The 18,149-nt window shown below is 33.2% G+C and overlaps 1 protein-coding gene across 3 annotated transcripts in view; it reads right to left on the bottom strand.

Moving 5' to 3' along the window:
- The window catches only part of LOC142221307 (uncharacterized), a 39,838-nt gene extending 22,298 nt beyond the window's left edge, over positions 1 to 17,540 (bottom strand). For 2 of the 3 annotated variants that reach the window (XM_075290987.1, XM_075290985.1), the window contains exons 1-2: positions 17,332 to 17,540; positions 405 to 553 (exon numbers count right to left, since the gene is read on the bottom strand). In XM_075290987.1, the coding sequence (XP_075147102.1) occupies positions 405 to 472 (68 nt within the window). In that variant the 5' untranslated portion in view covers positions 473 to 553; positions 17,332 to 17,540. Of the gene's footprint in view, positions 1 to 404; positions 554 to 10,613; positions 10,806 to 17,331 lie in introns of those variants that run through there. The other variant, XM_075290986.1, reaches the window with a different exon arrangement.
- Positions 17,541 to 18,149: the final 609 nt, after the last annotated feature.

An 18,149-nucleotide genomic window follows, 5' to 3' on the forward strand; every position in this document is an offset into this window, starting at 1 on the left:
TTGAAAATATTTGATGTCAAACGTTCCAGACAACAATTTTAAAATTTATTTATTTGTCAAAATATCAAATAATTTCTTAATTCAAATCCAAAACACTGAATTCGCATCACACCTTAAGAAGTGATACAAATTCAGTGCAACGGCTGTTGAAATGGTGGACATCCGTCCCATGACAAGCCCATGTTAAATTCATCGCTTCTGCGCCAATTTTGCACCACTTCCGGATCCAAAAAGAACATTTTCAATACTTTTTTGGCGACGCTTTTTTTGCTGGGTAGTTCAGTATTAACTGAATTGAGCTGTGAGTACAGCTTCATTGTTTAATTTGATTATATTGCAATATTGATTGTTTTTTAGATAGACCCCACTCTTATAAATTGTAGTGCTTACTTATTTGTACTTACTTGGACAGATACGCTGAGGAGACAGTTACCATTAAGAGCAACACAATAAGCCCGTAGCTCACAAACATTTTTCTCGGGTACAACGTTATCTCAGCATTTATATTTGCTTCTCAGAAGTTGATGCGATCTTGATGTATCAACCGGATCACCTGCAATTCAAAAACAATCAAACAGTCGTAATGCATTTGAAGGTCTAGTTGTTAAACGTCATCAAATGTGAATGCATATGAATCAGGGATGAAAACTCAAATTTTTAAATGGTACCAAAGAGAATAAATAAGTGTACTTTTTGGTTTAAAATTGTACCAAATTTCAAAAATTATGGATTGTATTATAGTAACTGAAAATATAAAGATTATTTATCAACTTTTAATATAAAGAAGGTGATTTTTGTAAAGGTTTTGTGCCAGTCAAAATTCCCAATATAACATATGTCGTTTCAGTGTTTTGAATAAGGCATTAAATATTGGAAATTAATTGAGTGAAAACGAGTTTTCACTCCAAAGTTGCCCATCATCTAGCAGAAGTTTCGACATGACCTCAGTGTCATAGAAAAAATTGTATCCATAGAAAAAATTGTCTACACCCAGAAAAAAGTTAAAATGAACTCATTGTGAAGAAAGTTGAACTTCGTATAGCGCCAAAGACATTTTTATTTGTTTGAACGATGTGATTTTCGTAGAAATTAGGTAGAATACATTCCATATATTAGTTAACATTTTCCTATATATATGTATCACTATACTACAGAATGAAAAAATTTAACTGAGTTGAATTCATATATGGAATGATTTTATTGAACTTTTTTCATTCATTTGGACAAATCTTACATATTTGTGGTAAACCTTTTACTTCAAATTTAGAATTGCTTACCTTCGTTTTTAAATACAATTTTATGTATTTATATAAGCAATTTTTTCTTCGATAAAAGACATGTTTTATAAATATATTAAATATATTTATTTAGAATCAACAGCATCGACTGGCCTTGAAATATTAAAACACATTTTCAAACCAATTTTCAAAAAACGAACATTTTTCTCACTAATTTAAAATAACAAATATTTTATATATTTTATTTGCTTTTTATTATATTGCTTTACTATATTATTTTTAACAATCTCTCAGTATACCATAACAACGCGATTCCAACTAAAAAAACAAGCCACGCGCAAACACATCGATGACAGGTATCGATTACAGGTAGATAAAAGAAATGTAGGAAATTTTCCTATATTCTAACAAGTGTGTTTCCTTAAGTTTTGAAAGGATTGAATACTTCTTAGTACGAATGAACTAAAATATTTCTATGCCAAGTGTTATTCGTACGTATGATAAGCTTTCTATAATAAAGGAAGTCAGAATTATCATTTTATAAGAAATCTTACTAAATTTGAGGAAACTTGGTTTTAGTTCGGTTTTTGTTTATTTTTACGAATGCTTTGTTATCAGTGAATAAAATTTTCTTTTTCAGTAGTAAATTCTTATACCCCGCGAAGAAAACAGTATTAGTAAAATGTCATGCCTTATTCTAGTTAATGAACTATTCCTTACTGCTTTCAGTTTAGGATTTTTTTACTGAAACAAATAAATTTTATTATTTCACACGAAAATTTAACTGAATGGAAATAAAATGGCTAAACTAAATTGATGAACATTTTTTCCTTTAGTTTCGAAGACACTTTTTTCTGGGTGTATGTGGAGTCCATATTTGAGGTATTGTATTTTACATATGCAGTTTGCATCTAATCTTCCGAAATGTTATATTTTATTGTCAGATGTCAGATAAACATCGAACTCACATTTTTTTCCATTCCCGGGAAGGCGAGATTTTTTTCGAATTTCCCGGGATCCCGGTCAAAGGGAAACTTGCTTCGATGTGGCATATATTTAGGCATTTAAATATATTGTCTGGACAATTAACTACGTATATTATGTATATTATACTAAAATAAGAAATATTTTGTAATAACATAATACAAAAAGCTTTTACAATAGTCACAATGGACAGTCTCTTCCGATATAGTGGGATTTTTCTGTAACATTAAAACTTTTATGGAAATGAAAGATGTCACCATCGTAAAACAGAGTCACTATATGCACATGTTCGGTCAATATTCCCAGAAGGAATACACATCTATATTTGAAATTAAGGTAACTATCATAATAAAAGTTGCCATTTTCATAACACACATCCTTGCAATAATTATAAAAATATTTTGAAATTATGCAATTGCAAAAGTGGTTGTATACTCGTAAGGTAAAATGACCGATTGTTTATATAGGTTTACTTAGTCTACCAGTCTGTAGGAATGCCGGTTTACAGAAATATGACAATAAAAAATTAGGAAGAGCAACCTTTCTTTTAACCAATTGGTAGGCCGTTAGAACCTTGGCTAGAACCCACGACTATATATGTCGGACACGGCAACTATTACTACTTGGTACCATATTCAAATAGGAGAATGCAATTTCCAAAGTAATTGAAATTTTTTACTTAAATTATTTCATTTCATACTTTATTTTATCTAAACAAAAATACCAAAAACAATTAAATAATATTATATACTCTTCTCTATTTAGGCTAAATTATACCCCATTTACATAAGACTCAAAATCTACTCAAAATGGATTTGAAGTTCCTTATTTACAAGTCCCTCATTGAGCTTAACATGGAATTGGGCATCACTTAGAGATAAGAGAGAAGTTGACCAATGTGGTATCACAATGGACTGAATAGTCTAATGGAGATTTCGATTGGGGAAAAAGGTGCAACATTCTCGAAATTGATTGCAAAATATAAAGGACACTGTCATAGATTTTGGATCGTGTATCCCTCACAATATTATGAATTAACAATAACTTTGAGCGACATATTTTTAGCGAAACGAAAACGCCCTAAGTGAGCCTGAAACACCTAACCTTATTTACAAAAAAAATGACAGTGGAAAATAGTTAAAGTAGATTTGGGAAGTGTAATGAGAATAATGGTTTACCCAATGGTACTAAGTAATATCTGAAAAGATTTCTTCTTTAAACAAGTAAGTAAAGTAGAAAGTCGGGCGGGGCTGACTATATTATACCTTAACCACCCCTGCTGAATTAGTAAACATTGTTTGTGAGGTATCAGTGGTGTAGGTTTGGGATATAAACTGGGAGATCCATATTTAAGAACATTAAGGGGTACATGTTTTTATACCCTCCATCATAGGATGGGGGTATATTAACTTTGTCATTCCGTTTGTAACACATCGAAATATTGCTCTAAGACCCCATAAAGTATATATATTCTGGGTCGTGGTGAAATTCTGAGTCGATCTAAGCATGTCCGTCCGTCCGTCCGTCCGTCCGTCCGTCTGTTGAAATCACGCTAACTTCCGAACGAAACAAGCTATCGACTTGAAACTTGGCACAAGTAGTTGTTATCGATGTAGGTCGGATGGTATTGAAAATGGGCCATATCGGTCCACTTTTACGTATAGCCCCCATATAAAGGGACCCTCAGATTTGGCTTGTGGAGCCTCTAACAGAAGCATATTTCATCCGATCCAGCTGAAATTTGGTACATGGTGTTGGTATATGGTCTCTAATAACCATGCAAAAACTGGTCCACATCGGTCCATAATTATATATAGCCCCCATATAAAGGGACCCTCAGATTTGGCTTGCGGAGCCTAAAACAGAAGCAAATTCCATCCGATCCGGCTGAAATTTGGTACATGGTGTTGGTATATGGTCTCTAACAAGCATGCAAAAATTGGTCCACATCGGTCCATAATTATATATAGCCCCCATATAAACCGATCCCCAGATTTGGCTTGCGAAGCCTAAAAGAGAAGCAAATTTCATCCGATCCGGCTGAAATTTGCTACATGGTGTTGGTATATGGTCTCTAACAACCATGCAAAAATTGGTCCACATCGGTCCATAATTATATATAGCCCCCATATAAACCGATCACCAGATTTGGCTTGCGGAGCCTAAAAGAGAAGCAAATTTCAACCAACCCGCTGAAATTTGGTACATGGTGTTGGTATATGGTCTCTAACAACCATGCAAAAATTGGTCCACATCGGTCCATATTTATATATAGCCCCCATATAAACCGATCCCCAGATTTGGCTTGCGGAGCCTAAAAGAGAAGCAAATTTCATCCGATCCGGCTGAAATTTGGTACATGGTGTTGGTATATGGTCTCTAACAATCATGCAAAAATTGGTCCACATCGGTCCATAACTATATATAACCCCTATATAAACCGATCCCCAGATTTGGCTTGCGGAGCCTCAAAGAGAAGCAAATTTCATCCGATCCGGCTGAAATTTGGTACATGATGTTGGTATATTGTCTCTAACAACTATGCAAAAATTGGTCCACATCGGTTCATAATTATATATAGCCCCCATATAAACTGATCCCCAGATTTGGTTTGCTGAGTCTCCAAGAGAAGCAAATTTCATCCAAGCCGGTTGTAATTTGGAACATGGTGTTAGTATATGATCTTTAACAACCGTGCCAGAAGTGGTCCATATCGGTCCATAATTATATATAGCCCCCATATAAAACATTCTCCAGATTTGACTTCCGGAGCCTCTTGGAGAAGCAAAATTCATCCGATCCGGTTCAAATTAGGAACGTGGTGTTAGTATATGGTCGCTAACAACCATACCAAAATTGGTCCAATCACACAAAAATTGGTCCATATCGGTTCATAATCATGGTTGCCACTAGAGCCAAAAATAATCTACCAAAATTTTATTTCTATAGAAAATTTTGTCAAAATTTTATTTCTATAGAAAATTTAGTCAAAATTTTATTTCTAGAGAAAATTTTTTTAAAATTTTATTCAGTTCATAATAAAATTTTCATCATTTTCAAAATTGTATTTCTATAGAAAATTTTGTCAAAATTTTATTTCTATAGAAAATATTGTTCAAATTTTATTCGGTTCATAATCATGGTTGCCACTCGAGCCACAAATAATCTACCAAGATTGTTGTTCTATAGAAAATTTTGTCAAAAGTTTATTTCTATAGCAAATTTGTTAAAATTTTATTTCTGTAGAAATTTTAGTCAAAATTTTCTTTCTATAGAAAATTTTGTCAAAATGTTTATTTCTATAGAAAATTTTGTGAAAATTTTATTTCTATAGAAAATTTTGTTAAAATTTTATTTCTGTAGAAAATTTTGTCAAAATTTTATGTCTACTTTCTCAAACTGAATTATATACGTATTGGATCGATCTTTTTTGATTTAATATATACCACGTATGGACTTACATACAATTTATAAGATGGTGTTAGGAGGTTTTAAGATACCTTGCCATCGGCAAGCGTTACCGCAACTTAAGTAATTCGATTGTGGAAGAAGTTTCTACGCAATCCATGATGGAGGGTACATAAGCTTCGGCCTGGCCGAACTTACGGCGGTATATACTTGTTATACCCTAAACCACATAGTGGTCAGGGTATAATAAGTTTGATCGGCCAAAAAATGTGCCTACCAGAAATATTGATTTTAGACCCCATAAAATATATACCGATCGACTCAGAATCACCTCCTGAGTCGATCTAGCGCTTGGTGTCCGTCCGTCCGTCCGTCTGTCCATGTATTTGTTGTTCACAGGATTCCGGTCGCAATTATTAACCGATTTTAATGAAATTTGGTACAGGGAGTTTTTTGGGCACAAGGACGAACGCTATTGAATTTGGAAGAAATCGGATCAAATTTAGATATAGCTCCCATATATATGTATCGCCCGATTTCGACAAATGGGGTCACGTTGCGCTTTTTATCATCGGGTCGTCACCAAATTTGGCAAAAGGTAATCTTTTCCATCGCCCTTCAAGTCTGCAAAATTTCATCCAAATCGGTTCAGATTTAGATATAGCTCTCATATATATGTATCGCCCGATTTTCCCAAATTTGGCCACAAAACCCTAATTTATCAACCGATCTTACTCAAATTTGGCTAAATGTAGTCTTCTATAGCACTAACTATATGTGAAAAAAAATCATCGAAATCGGTTCAGATTTAGATATAGCTCTCATATATATGTATCGCCCGATTTTTCTAAATTTTACCATAAAACCCTTATTTATCAACCGATCTTACACAAATTTGGCTAAATGTAGTCTTCTATAGTACTAACTATATGTGCAAAATTTCATCGAAATCGGTTCAGATGTAGATATAGCTCCCATATATGTATCACCCGATTTTGAAAAATTCGCCCCTAATAACCTTATGTTTGACCATACAGGCCTCATTTCTTAACTGATCTTACTCAAATCTTGCACAAGGTAACCTTTTGTGGTACTAATCAAACCAGCAAAATATTATGCAAATTGGTTCAGATTTAGATATAGCTTCCATATATATGCATCGCTCGATTTTCCCAAATTTGGCCATAGTACTCTTATTTATTAACCAATGTTACTCAAATTTCAAATTTTGATGTACTAGCCGATCGTATTTATACGTACTTGTAGCTCTTACATAAGAATATTGCTCGATTTTTACAAATTTGTATTTATTACCCACACTAATTTAACGATTTTCTCTTTTTCAATAATGGGCTCAATATTAGTGGCATACTAACTCCGTAGGTGCAATATCAACACAGCCAGTGTTGCTAGAAGTAGGGGAAATTCCCTATATGTAGGGTTTTTCTAATATTTAGCGTCTTGTAGGGACGTAGGGCCACAATGTAGGACATTTTCACTCAACACAATTTGTAATAATTTTTACATTTTGGTGGCTCTAGAGGAGGAAATTAGAAGCCGGCAAGGCTTGATCTTTAACAATGTGTGGTAAACTTTATTCCTGTATAAAATTTTGTCAACATTTTATTTCTATAGAACATTTTGTCAAAATTGTAGTTCTATAGAATTTTTTTTTAAACATTATTTCTATGAAAATTTTTCTCAAAATTTTATTTTGTGGAATTTTGTCTCAAAATTTTATTTCTATAGAATTTATTGTCAAAATTTTATTTCTATAGAAAAATTTCTCACAAAAATTTGTTTATAGAAACTTTTTCCAAAATTTTATTTTTTTAAAGATTTAACAAGAAAGATTACTAATTTGGGTAGAATTCTACCAACTGTGGCAACCGTGGTCGTAATACAAATTTATATTCTAAGTTATATACGTTGCATATTCATGTTTTAAGATAATAAAGTACTTAGAACCATTTTTGTTTTGTAAAATTTTTTAAATTTAACGAAAAATATAGTAGGGAAAATTGTTTGGGAATGTATAGGAAAGTAGGGAACTTTTTTTGTCCTTGTAGGGTAAACCGAACATTTTCCCTGGCAACATTGACTATGAGATATAGTCTGATTGACACAAAGCACCCATAGACATGTACCCCTTAATTTTCTTAAATATGCAACTGCGGTTTATCTCCCTGACCTATATGTTACTCCACAAATGCTTATGATTACTAATTCTGTAATGGTGGTTTAGGGTATGATATAGTCGGCCCCGCCCGACTTTCTACTTTACTTACTTGTTTAATAATGGACTCAATATTAGTAGCATAGCTCCTAATATCAGGCATTTCTGGTCAGATTGTGATAAAACTCCCATGTACGGTAATGTTATTAAATATGGAAATGCGGAAACCTATACCATTGATACCCCACAAACAATGTTCACTAATTCAGTAGGGGTGGTTTAGGGTATGATATAGTCGGCCCCGCCCGACTTTCTACTTTACTCACTTTTTTTTGTGAGTATGCTCATTAAAAATTTTAATTCAAAAATTGTATATTCAAATATATATTTCCGTTGAGAGTACACCCAGAGAAGGAATATGATCATCTCAAACATGTTTCAAGAGCACCATGTTACTTTTTCACAGCGACCATGTAGTATTTTTGTCGCAAGAATATTCTTTTCTCGTCAAACATAAAATGCTTTCCGAAATCAGATACATAATTTCTGAGAAAAGAACATGGTTTCGATAAACATGCTACATGTTTTCCGTGAAAAAGTAACATGTTGCTCTTGGAACATGGTTGGGGTGATCATATTCCTTCTCTGCGTGTAGTCAGATGAAGTATACAGTGAATATTTTCGTCTACGAGGTTGCTGCTCAACAACTATTTTCCAATGAAGCCCCAGAAGTAGGAATGAAGTTTACACATTTGTGTCGGTTTTAACCACCGCACAGTGGGTTGAGCGGTAGGCAAAGTGGCGATTAGTTCAGGAAAGCCGTAATTTTAAAATATTGTTATTTTTTATTGATGGATATTCATAAATACATGAAAAGGCATAACTAGAAACAACAACAAAAATTTTAAAAATTGTTGTTTTAATCTTTTATAGCCTTTTTTGTATTTTGGAAAAAGTGGTCTTATATCACAATTTTCGCTGTAACTTTTCAAAGAAAAACGATAAATTAGGAAATGCAATTGAAAATTTGAGTATACTTAATGTGCTTTTAGAAAAAAAAAATGTTCTTAAAAAATAAAAATTAATAAATATTTAATCTGTATTTATATACCCAAAATTTTAAATTAAAACCCGATTTTTTTTCTTCAAGTTCCGTAATTCCACATATTTAAAAAAAATTACATTAGAAAATATTATTATATCTTATTGAACAATATTCATAAAAAACATAGTATAAAAATAAAACAAACAACCATTGAAGGAAAAAAATAAGTAAAAAAAATATAATTGTACGGTTTTTTTATTTACTTCATTTCATTAATTTTAAAAGTATTCATAATCATCATTTACTTCACAACCATTATAAAATTAATTTACGTAATAATAATAATTTTCTTCTTAATCATCATACAATTCGTTAACATAATCTTCATCTTCATTATCTTCATCATCTTCATCATCTTCATCACCATTATCATTTTCATTTTGGGTAAGAATAAGTAACTCCAATGCAGTCTAAGGCATTTGCTGCATTTTCATTTTGCAACTCTTTCTCTTGCTCGAAATAAATGGATCTGAACTTAGAAGAAATCTATTAAAGACGTCTTCTATTGTATTTTCCCGACTGAATTTACGGGAAAAGTGCTCCCTATAGCTTTTGAAGTCCTTATTTCTGGCTTCCTGATATTCTTCAGTTAGCTTACGAAGCTTTGTAAGTAATTTGGAATTAATTAATTAATTTTTTTTTCGTGAGTGCGCGTGATTTAAAATTACTCACGTACCCATCTCTAATAAACTGCAACTCAGTAGCTACAATAACAAATACTAAACGGAATATAAAGACAAAAGCTAATAAGGTCAAAGTGATTTTTTGTTTGTTTTATTTTTTCATATATATAGCGACTGGAGTTATTTTACAAATTCTTTAATAAGTCAAAAAATGCAACAAAAAGGCAAAAATATGTTTTGGAATTTATAAGCTGAAACTTCATATTTTAAGAAAATATAAGCAGTTTTACTAAGTTTCACCGATAATTCAGTTGAAATCCAATACAAACATCAAAAATACCTCATTTTTGGAGCAATTTCCTAATATTTTTTTTTTCAATATTTCCAAAACATTTATCTAAACAAACAAATATTTATCATATGCTCAAATACCTGAAGTAGACGGCTCCATTATAAAATTTTCACTTTTAGAAGTCTTAATTAAAAAAATTATCACTGGAAATATGCAAATTTTCACTTTTAACCAATGCGCCCAAAAATAATAATAATTATTGAACTTTGAAGACACACTGCAAATAAAGTAAACGACTAAGAACTTTTATTTTGGCAAGTAATGATGTAGAATTTTATCTTCTTTCACCCGGTACCAAATACGGTTATTAAAGTTAAAGTTCATCTTTTGAATTAATCGCCAGTTTTGATGGGTTTCAACCCTCTGTGCACCGGCTTGACAACTGAGCCGCTAAATATTAAACGTTTTGGCGGGTAATAATTATCCGCTAAAAACAATCGAAGGCATGTATATGTATTTAATCTGCCTTATTTATCTCACATAGACATCATATGGACTAACTTACAATTTAGAATGTTAAGAAATAAAACCATACATTGTAATCCGTACTCTTATTAGATTGCATTTACTTGTTTTGTTATTGGCTTTCATATAAATCTTATCGGTTTGTTTTAGTCTCCTCAACCCTCAAACTGCTACTACGTCATTGTGAATTTAAGAAAATATAATTTATATGAATAATAATAATCCTGTTATCATCTTAGTCATACTATGTAATTCCACTTACTGCTCTCCAAGTTTTGAACTTTCAATTATATCGTCAATGAAGAAAATATTTTCTCATAGGCGTAAAAACATAATTTCAGAAAAGTCAATTTTTTTTATTAACACAACGATCAAACACAAACCAGAGAAAATTAAGCAACACAAGGGAGCGTAGTTGTGGTGTTAAACCAAAGCCTTAGCCACCTGTTGTAAAACTGATTTACAATCAATTGCTCAATTATTTTGTTTGGTTTCAGCCGGTAGATTGTGACTCAATACGAAATTGTTAAGCTCGTCTTTCTCACTTATTCCCGATATGTTCATATACGATAAGTACGTGTTTACGGCTCCGTCCTCTACTACAAACATACTTATGTGCTCATATACTGCTGGCATTTACATTTACAGAATGACTAAGTTAACTCAGAAAGGTTTAACATTCACCAAACTAGATGTGTCTAGATGTAATTTCACTTAAAATAAATTGCTTAACAAAATTGGTAAGAACTTAAATCAGAAGAAAAATTTCCAAAAATGGTCAGAGAAGCGATTTTAATTATTATTTTCTTTTATGAGAAGGAGCAATTTCGTAAATGGCGTTCAAATGAAATACAAGATTATTATATTTTCCATGTTTTAACGACATCCCAAAAATATAATAAATGTTCAATCTCATTGTAAAAACAAGTATATACGGCCGTAAGTTCGGCCAGGCCGAATCTTATGTACCCTCCACCATGGATTGCGTAGAAACTTCTACTGAAGACTGTCATCCACAATCGAATTACTTGGGTTGCGGTAACACTTGCCGATGGCAAGGTATCTTAAAACTTCCTAACACCGTCTTCTAAATTCATACGTAGTATATACTAAACTAAAAAAACCGATTAAATACGTATATAATTAAGTTTAAAGTTTCTATAGAAATAAAATTTTGACAAAATAAAATTTTGACAACATTTTCTATAGAAGTAAAATTTGGGAAAAATGTTCTATAGAAATAAAATTTTGACAATGTTTTCCTTAAAAATAAATTTAGATTATTTTTGGCTCGAGTGGCAACCATGAATATGAACCGATATGGAGCAATTTTTGTGTGATTGGGGATCGGCTATATATAACTATAGACCGATATGGACCAATTTTGACATGGATATTAGCGGCCTTATACTAACACCACGTTGCAAATTTAAACCGGATCGGATGAATTTTGCTCCTCCAAGAGGCTCCGGAGATCAAATCTGGGGAACGGTTTATATCGGAGCTTCACGCTCACAAAAAATCGCTTCTGTAACATATACTCCCAAACATATTTTGCTTCAAGCATATATATTTTTGGGTATTGCCCAAACATTTATATGTTTGATCTCTTCCAATATATAATATGTTTGAAAGCATATTGGTTTAAACAATATATGTTTGGGTAGTCTAAGTTCCAAACATTTTGTATTTTTGCATCCAAATTCAATAATGTTGTCTTCCAAAAAACAATATGTTATTATGTGAACATATAATATGTTTGGAAGCATTTTGCACCCAAAAATATTATATGCTTAAAAAAATTCTCCCAAACAATATTGTGCTCAAAATTTTATTTATTTATTTATATATTTACAATCATAATGAACAACAACATAGGTTTTCGACCTGAATGCTCAAAATTTTGTTTCTGCCCAATTGCATATTCCCCCACATCTTTCTCACTTCCACGAGATTTTTTTAGTTCTTAGCACCTTTTTCTGTAATACAAACATTGTAGAAGAAATTATTCAATTGTATGATTTTTTTTATTTTAATTTTACCTTTTCCCGGACGGGGATTCGAACAGCGGACCACACAGTTTGTAAGGATCAAAGAAGTAGCTGATCAATTGCCCAAGGAAAAATAAAATGTTAATTTTGTAATAACAAGCAACAACCACCAACTTAATTCAATATCGCTCCCTGTTAAATAGCGCTCCAAGCTACTAAACACATATATGTTTATAGGCTATTTCTAAATTAATATATGTTTGCATCCAAGCATATTATATTTACAAACATTTTATGTCCCAAACATAATATGTTCTAACATATTAACATATATGTCCCAAACATGTTTGCTAGTTTATGAACATTATATGCTTGCACTCAAAAATATTGTGTTTAAAAATTTGTGTTCCAAACATATAATGTTTATAGCCAAACATATGAAAAACAGTCTTTTTCATCCGTGTATATATAATTATGGACCGATATGGACCAATTCTTGCGTGTTTGTTAGAGACCACATTCGAACACCATGTTCCAAATTTCAACCGGATCGGATGAATTTAGCTCCTCCACGAGGCTCCGGAGGACAAATCTGGGAATCGATTTATATGGGGGCTATATATAATTATGGACCGATATGGACCAATTTTTGCATGGTCATTAGAGAACATATACCAATACCATGTACCAAATTTCAGCCGGATCGGATGAAATTTGCTTCTCTTAGAGGCTCCGCAAGCCAAATTGGGAGATCGGTTTATATGGGGGCTATATATAATTATGGACCGATGTGAACCAATTTTTGCATGATTGTTAGAGACCATATACTAGCACCATGTACTAAGTTTCAGCCGGATCGGATGAAATCTGGTTCTCTTAGAGGCTCCGCAAACCAAATCGGGGGATCGGTTTATATGGGGGCTATATGTAATTATGGACCCATATGGACCAATTTTAGCATGGTTGTTAGAGACCATATACTTACACAATGTACCAAATTTCAGCCGGATCGGATGAAATTTGCTGCTCTTAGAGCGATCGCAAGCCAAATTTGGGGGTCCGTTTATATGGGGGCTATACGTAAAAGTGGACCGATATCGCCCATTTGCAATACCATCCGACCTACATCAATAACAACTACTTGTGGCAAGTTCCAAGTCGATAGCTTGTTTCGTTCGGAAGTTAGCGTGATTTCAACAGACGGACGGACGGACGGACACGCTCAGATCGACTCAGAATTTCACCACGACCCAGAATATATATACTTTATGGGGTCATAGAACAATATTTCGATGTGTAACAAACGGAATGACAAAGTTAATATACCCCCATCCTATGGTGGAGGGTATAAAAATTTGTGTAAACTATGTGTTTATTAAAATAATAGCCACATTTTATTTGAATGTGCCAGAATAAAAATCTAGCCGGACATAAGGGTTATCTTATCAAAGTCTGGTATATTGCAACCGTTGCACCACTTTAGGAGTAAATTTGCTACTTTTCTCAAGCGATGACAATTTTGTGCTATTTTTGCTTATGACACTAACCCCCATTTTCATGAAGCTTCGTTAGAGCAGGGTAAGCCAACCATCGTTTAAACCATTATGTAAAGTTTACCCAGCTTGCATACTCATGTGTTTGTTAAAAATGTAACTGCTAAAAAATTTTCAGTTAAAATGAACCCGCAACGAAAATTTCGTCATTTTACTTCTTGTTAATTGGCATTTAAAGCCTAATGGAGTTACCTAAAAATTACCATAAATGACATACTCTTTAAATTCTTGTTGTGCCACTTTTTAATTAATTCCTGTTTTCCTATGAGTCCCGTCAAGATTGCGGATACCAAAATAGTGTGCCACCTTTTACTGCGAATGATACTTCTTGTGTCCCTGCTTGGGTAGAGCAACTTACTTCTATGGATTAATTTTATTTTTATTTATTAATTTATTGTAATTAAATCTAGTTTAATTTAATTGATATTAATTGAAAGTATTTTACTTCAACTCTTTAGCGCTACGGAAGCATCTACACTTTACTGGCACCTCACCAAATCGCTTAACTTTCAAGTACGTTACGTAATTTGGTGTGTTGATTCCAACAAAGTAAAAATTTTCGCCCGGAAGTACCCAGGTCTTGAGAAATAATCTCTAAAGAGTCAATCAAAATTTTGCTATATCTCAGCCATTTATATTTCAATGTGTAAAAGTGCTATCAACCACAAAAGACTTTACGTAAATATTTACTAAAGTTTATGAGATATAAAACAAATTTAAAATGTTGACTCTAATTTTGGGAAAAATTGTATGTAACTTAAAAGTCCTTCGATTATAACCTATACTTTTTCTTCCTGTATATCAAAAACCATTTTCTGCCCTTTCATTTAAGATGTAACTATAGCTTAAACCTTAGTAAAGTTATTAAGGGTTTATTGATTTTTGGCCCGTTGAGAAAATTATGTACGTATATGCCAATGTTGGATATAGACAGAATCCAAAGTGGGCAAAGTGGAAGGCCGGCCTTTGGCCGGGGTTTGAGACTTTGTCCTATGGACAGACTCCAAAGTGGGCTAACGCGAAAGTAGTGACATGCGTCGACTGCCTGCGGCCGGGGTTTGAGACTTTCTCCTATGGACAGAATCCAAGTGGGCTAACGCGAAGATAAAGTGAAATGGATGGACGGCCTACGGCCGGATTTTGAGACTTTCTCCTATGGGCAGAGTCCAAAGTGGGCTAACGCGAAAGTAGTGACATGCGTGGCCGGGGTTTGAGACCTTCTTTTATTGACAGAATTCGAAATGGGGTAACGCGAAGATAAAATGAAATGGATGGCCGGCCTACGAATGTAATACAAAGTGAGCTAACGCGAAAGTAGTGACATGGGTGACGTTTGAGACGTTATCCTATGGACACAATCCAAAGTGAGCTAACGCAAAAGTAGTGAATTGGGTGACCGGGGTTTGAGACATTCTCCTATGGACAGAATCCAAAGTGAGCTAACGTGAAAGTACCCAACAAAAAAAATTAAAGTTATTTTAAAGGAACAACTTTAAAATCACTTCCAAAAATGTCCTCCCAAAGATGTTCTCTATTTTAACTACACAGGAAGTTTTTATAATTCAATTTTTTATGACTCACTTTTTCCATATTTTTAAGAGATAATTTTAATTTTTTTGTTTCAAATAAGTTAAAAACAGAGTAAGAATTAATAAGATGTTACAATTTATTAAAATTTTGCCGAAAAAAGTGCAATATCCATTCTAGAAAAACTGCGAATTTTTAAAAATCTTTGAAGTCGAACGTTTCAGACAAGTGCAAAATGCATAGAATCATAAAAATATATGAATTATTTATTTAGCAAAATATCAAAAAATTTTTTAATTCACATCCAAAACACTGAATTCGTATCACACCTAAAGAAGTGATGCAAATTAAGTGCAACGGATGTTGAAATGGTGGACACCCCTCCCATGACAAGCCCATATTAAATTCATCGCGTCTGCGCCAATTTTGCACCACTTCCAGATCCAAAAAGAAACATTTTCACTGTTTTGGCGACGCTTTTTTTGCTGGATAGACACATGGGCGACCTTCAGCCGGGGGTTGGGACTTTCTCCTATGGACAGAGTTTGAAATGGACTAACACAAACCCTAGTTGGAGTGTGTGAACAATCTGTATATAGCAATGGCATACATGGTTGCATTAAAATTAGTAAATACCACAAATTCGTGCCCACAACATAGTATATAATTTTCTCAACGGGCCAAAAATCTATATATTTTGTATAAAATAAAACCTTCATAACATTGCTAAAACTTTATCTATAGTTACAAATTATACCTCAAATAAAAGAGCAGAAAATGGTCTTTAATATACAAGAGGAAAAAGCGTAGTTCATAATCGAAGTACTTTTGGGATACATTATATTTTTCACAAAATTAGGGTCAAATTGTTAAATTTGTTGTTATATGTTATCTCATAAACTTTAGCAAATATTTATGTATTTTTGTGGTTAATAGCACTTGGGATCAGCTTTACAACCAAGTTTGTTTAAATTGAATCATAAATTACTGAGAAATAGCACAATTTTGACTTTTACAAAGTTATTACTCAAGACCCGAGTACTTCCGGCTCAACAATTTACTTGAAGCTTAAGCGATTTGCCGAGGTTCCAGTAAAGTAAATCGTTTACACTATTTGGAAAGGCACGACAATAACGCTCGTCCACATGTTGCAAAACCCGTAAAAAACTCCATATATCCCTGATATTGCTCCATCTGATTACCAACCGATGTCGCATGACCTGCCTAGTCAGCATGTTGGTTCTTATGAGGGCACCAAAAGTTAGGTCGATTTGTGAATTGAGTCTAAAGACAAGTCGGGGTGGGTAGTGATATGCGATGGATAATGTTTCGATTAATCAGTGTGTTACAATTTGTTTCGAAATAATTTCCCAAAGATTTGAGAATATACCGCATTTTTAATTTGCTTGGATCTCAAATAAATTCTAAATGTCCACAAACTAAGTTCAATAGTAACTTTTGCAAGTATAATACAATGCAATTAAATTATAAATTCCTTTACTTGCACAATCATAGATAGGGGAGACGATTGAACAATTGAAATCAATTAGTGTCAATCGTTTTAATGTAGGCACAATGAAAAGAACGCCAAATCGCAGGTCACAGGCAACCACCATTTAACATTAAATAATATTAATTATTTATTCAAATGGCCAGCGGCTACTTAAGTGTCTTGGCAATGTATATTCCCACTACATCAACACCTGTCTGATTTAATTCTTAATTCTAAACAACGGGCGCTATGATAATTGACTGCACAGTCACGCAAAAAGATTTAATGTAGCTGTCCGACCTTAATTTACAAAACTGATATTAAAATCCAAAATTACTCTCGAACTGGGTAGTGGTTGGGGAAAAGTATGACCTTTCCACCAACCATTTTTCTTAAGTTACCAGTTATCTTACTTACTCGATGGGTATTAGTTTCCCGAAGGTAAGTACATATTCCTTCGAATTGTTTTGAGCCAGTGTGCACTAAATGCCTGATAGATTTAAGTAAACAATACGGAAATACTTAATGAAATGCTATTTTCTTGAACACATGTATCTACAACAAGGGCTAGATCCGCGAACACAGCGTTTAGCTTTCAATGAGTCTCGACTACTGATTGCATTGTACGTCGCCGAAATATTCGGAAGCAACAACTGTTCTCCGCTCTCGTAAGCGCCGATTGATGTAGTTGAATCATGAGATTACAGTACAGAAGATGGTGGGAAAACCCTAGACAAGCATTGTTCTGAGTGACCAGTGGACGGGCGAACAGAGCTAAGTATTGTCAATTTAACAGTAATGCTGCAAATGAGGGAAAATAGTTTTGAACAATTTAATTTGATTAGTTTTCTCAGCGTTGTTGTGGGTAACTTTTAAAAGAACCTATGAGAATATGCAGCTTATTTAGGGTTTCCAAAACCGACACTGGTTTATCGGTTAATTGGAGAAATAATTTTGTAAAGTCAAAGATTTAATGTCCTTAAAATACGAATGCGAATTTTGCTTAGCATAGAAGATGTATTTCTGTGACATAAAGTTGTTTTCTTGTCCAAGAGTCGATAAACTTATTAATGAAATCGTTTTGTCCTTGTAGTTAAATGAATCGACTTCAAAATGGGCATGAGAACTTTGTTAAACTACTCAACTTGGCTTTACTAATTCTGATTTTTTTTTTTCAAAACCAATGAAATCTTCTTTAAATGTTTGGTACCTTGATTTCAAAGCAAAACATGGTA

Source organism: Haematobia irritans, chromosome 1, assembly GCF_050003625.1.
Source record: "Haematobia irritans isolate KBUSLIRL chromosome 1, ASM5000362v1, whole genome shotgun sequence".
Taxonomy (NCBI): Eukaryota; Metazoa; Arthropoda; class Insecta; order Diptera; family Muscidae; genus Haematobia; species Haematobia irritans.